At 62.2% G+C, this 948-nt stretch overlaps 1 protein-coding gene across 1 annotated transcript in view; it reads left to right on the top strand.

Moving 5' to 3' along the window:
- The first annotated feature begins 835 nt into the window (after window positions 1–835).
- The window catches only part of Atg4d (autophagy related 4D cysteine peptidase), a 7,193-nt gene continuing 7,080 nt past the window's right edge, over window positions 836–948 (top strand). Inside the window, exon 1 of the mRNA XM_023716927.1 lies at window positions 836–900. Coding sequence (XP_023572695.1) covers window positions 836–900 — 65 coding nt within the window. The remainder of the gene's footprint in view (window positions 901–948) is intronic.

Genomic DNA, 948 nt, shown 5'->3' with positions numbered 1-948 from the left:
AACCGGTGCTTTAGACCACTGGGCTATCTCGCCAGCCCCTAATTTACATTTATTTCTCATATTTTTCGTATTTAAAAAGACTTTTAAAAAAAACTATTGTACGTATTTTGAGATAAGATCTCACTATGTAGCCTAGGTGGTATTCACCTTGCCAAGATCCTCCTGTCTTAGCCTCCCTGGTGCTGAGGTGACGGGCGTGCATCACACCAGGATTTTAAAACTATTATTAAAGATTTACCAAAAAAAAAAAGATCTACATAAAAATTCCTTCATGTGGTTGAGGGTACTGGAGCTCAGTTTGCCCAGGAAGAAACTGAGGCACGGAGTAGCGGGGCTTTGCAGAGTAGCGTGGGCATGAAAATCACACCCAGATTTGGCCCCAGACCAAGGTGTGCCCCGGGTGGGTAGCCCTTCTGGGGCCGCCCGGGCCTCTAAATTCGCCCCTGTTGCTGCTCCTAGTCAAATCCTCTTTTGCACGTTAGGAAACTGAGGCCCAGAGAGGCGTGGCTTGAGCCGGGGCGGTGCGCAGCCCTCGCAGGAGCGCAGCGGCAGTGAGCGCGCAGGTGCGCGTCTCCGGGGACCGCGCGGGGGCGGTCCTGGGGGCGTGGCCGGGGCGTGACCGCGCTGGGGGCCGCCGATAAGGGCTTGCAGGGGCTCGCTCACCTGCGCGGTGCGATAAGGCGGGCGTGGGGCGTTGGGCGCTTCGGGGAGGCGCTGAGCGCGACGGTTCTCCGGTGGGCACCCCAGAGCGGGCCGGGACCTCGCCGGGACCGGGGCGGGGCGGGGCGTCAGCCCGGGGCCCGCCCGCCCTCATCCGGGGGCCTGGTCCGTTAAAATGGCCGTGGCCGGAGCCGAGGCGGCTGGCGGGGCTGCGCCCGGCAGCCACCTGCAAGAGCCCGCGTAGCGTCCCCGGCGGCCCGCGTCCCGGCCGGGGTGCCCTGGGGCGCC

This window comes from Octodon degus, unplaced genomic scaffold (assembly GCF_000260255.1).
Source record: "Octodon degus isolate 3935 unplaced genomic scaffold, OctDeg1.0 scaffold00050, whole genome shotgun sequence".
NCBI classification, from domain to species: Eukaryota; Metazoa; Chordata; class Mammalia; order Rodentia; family Octodontidae; genus Octodon; species Octodon degus.
Note: the sequence above shows the minus strand (reverse complement) of the source record. Positions and strands in the feature narration are given on the sequence as shown.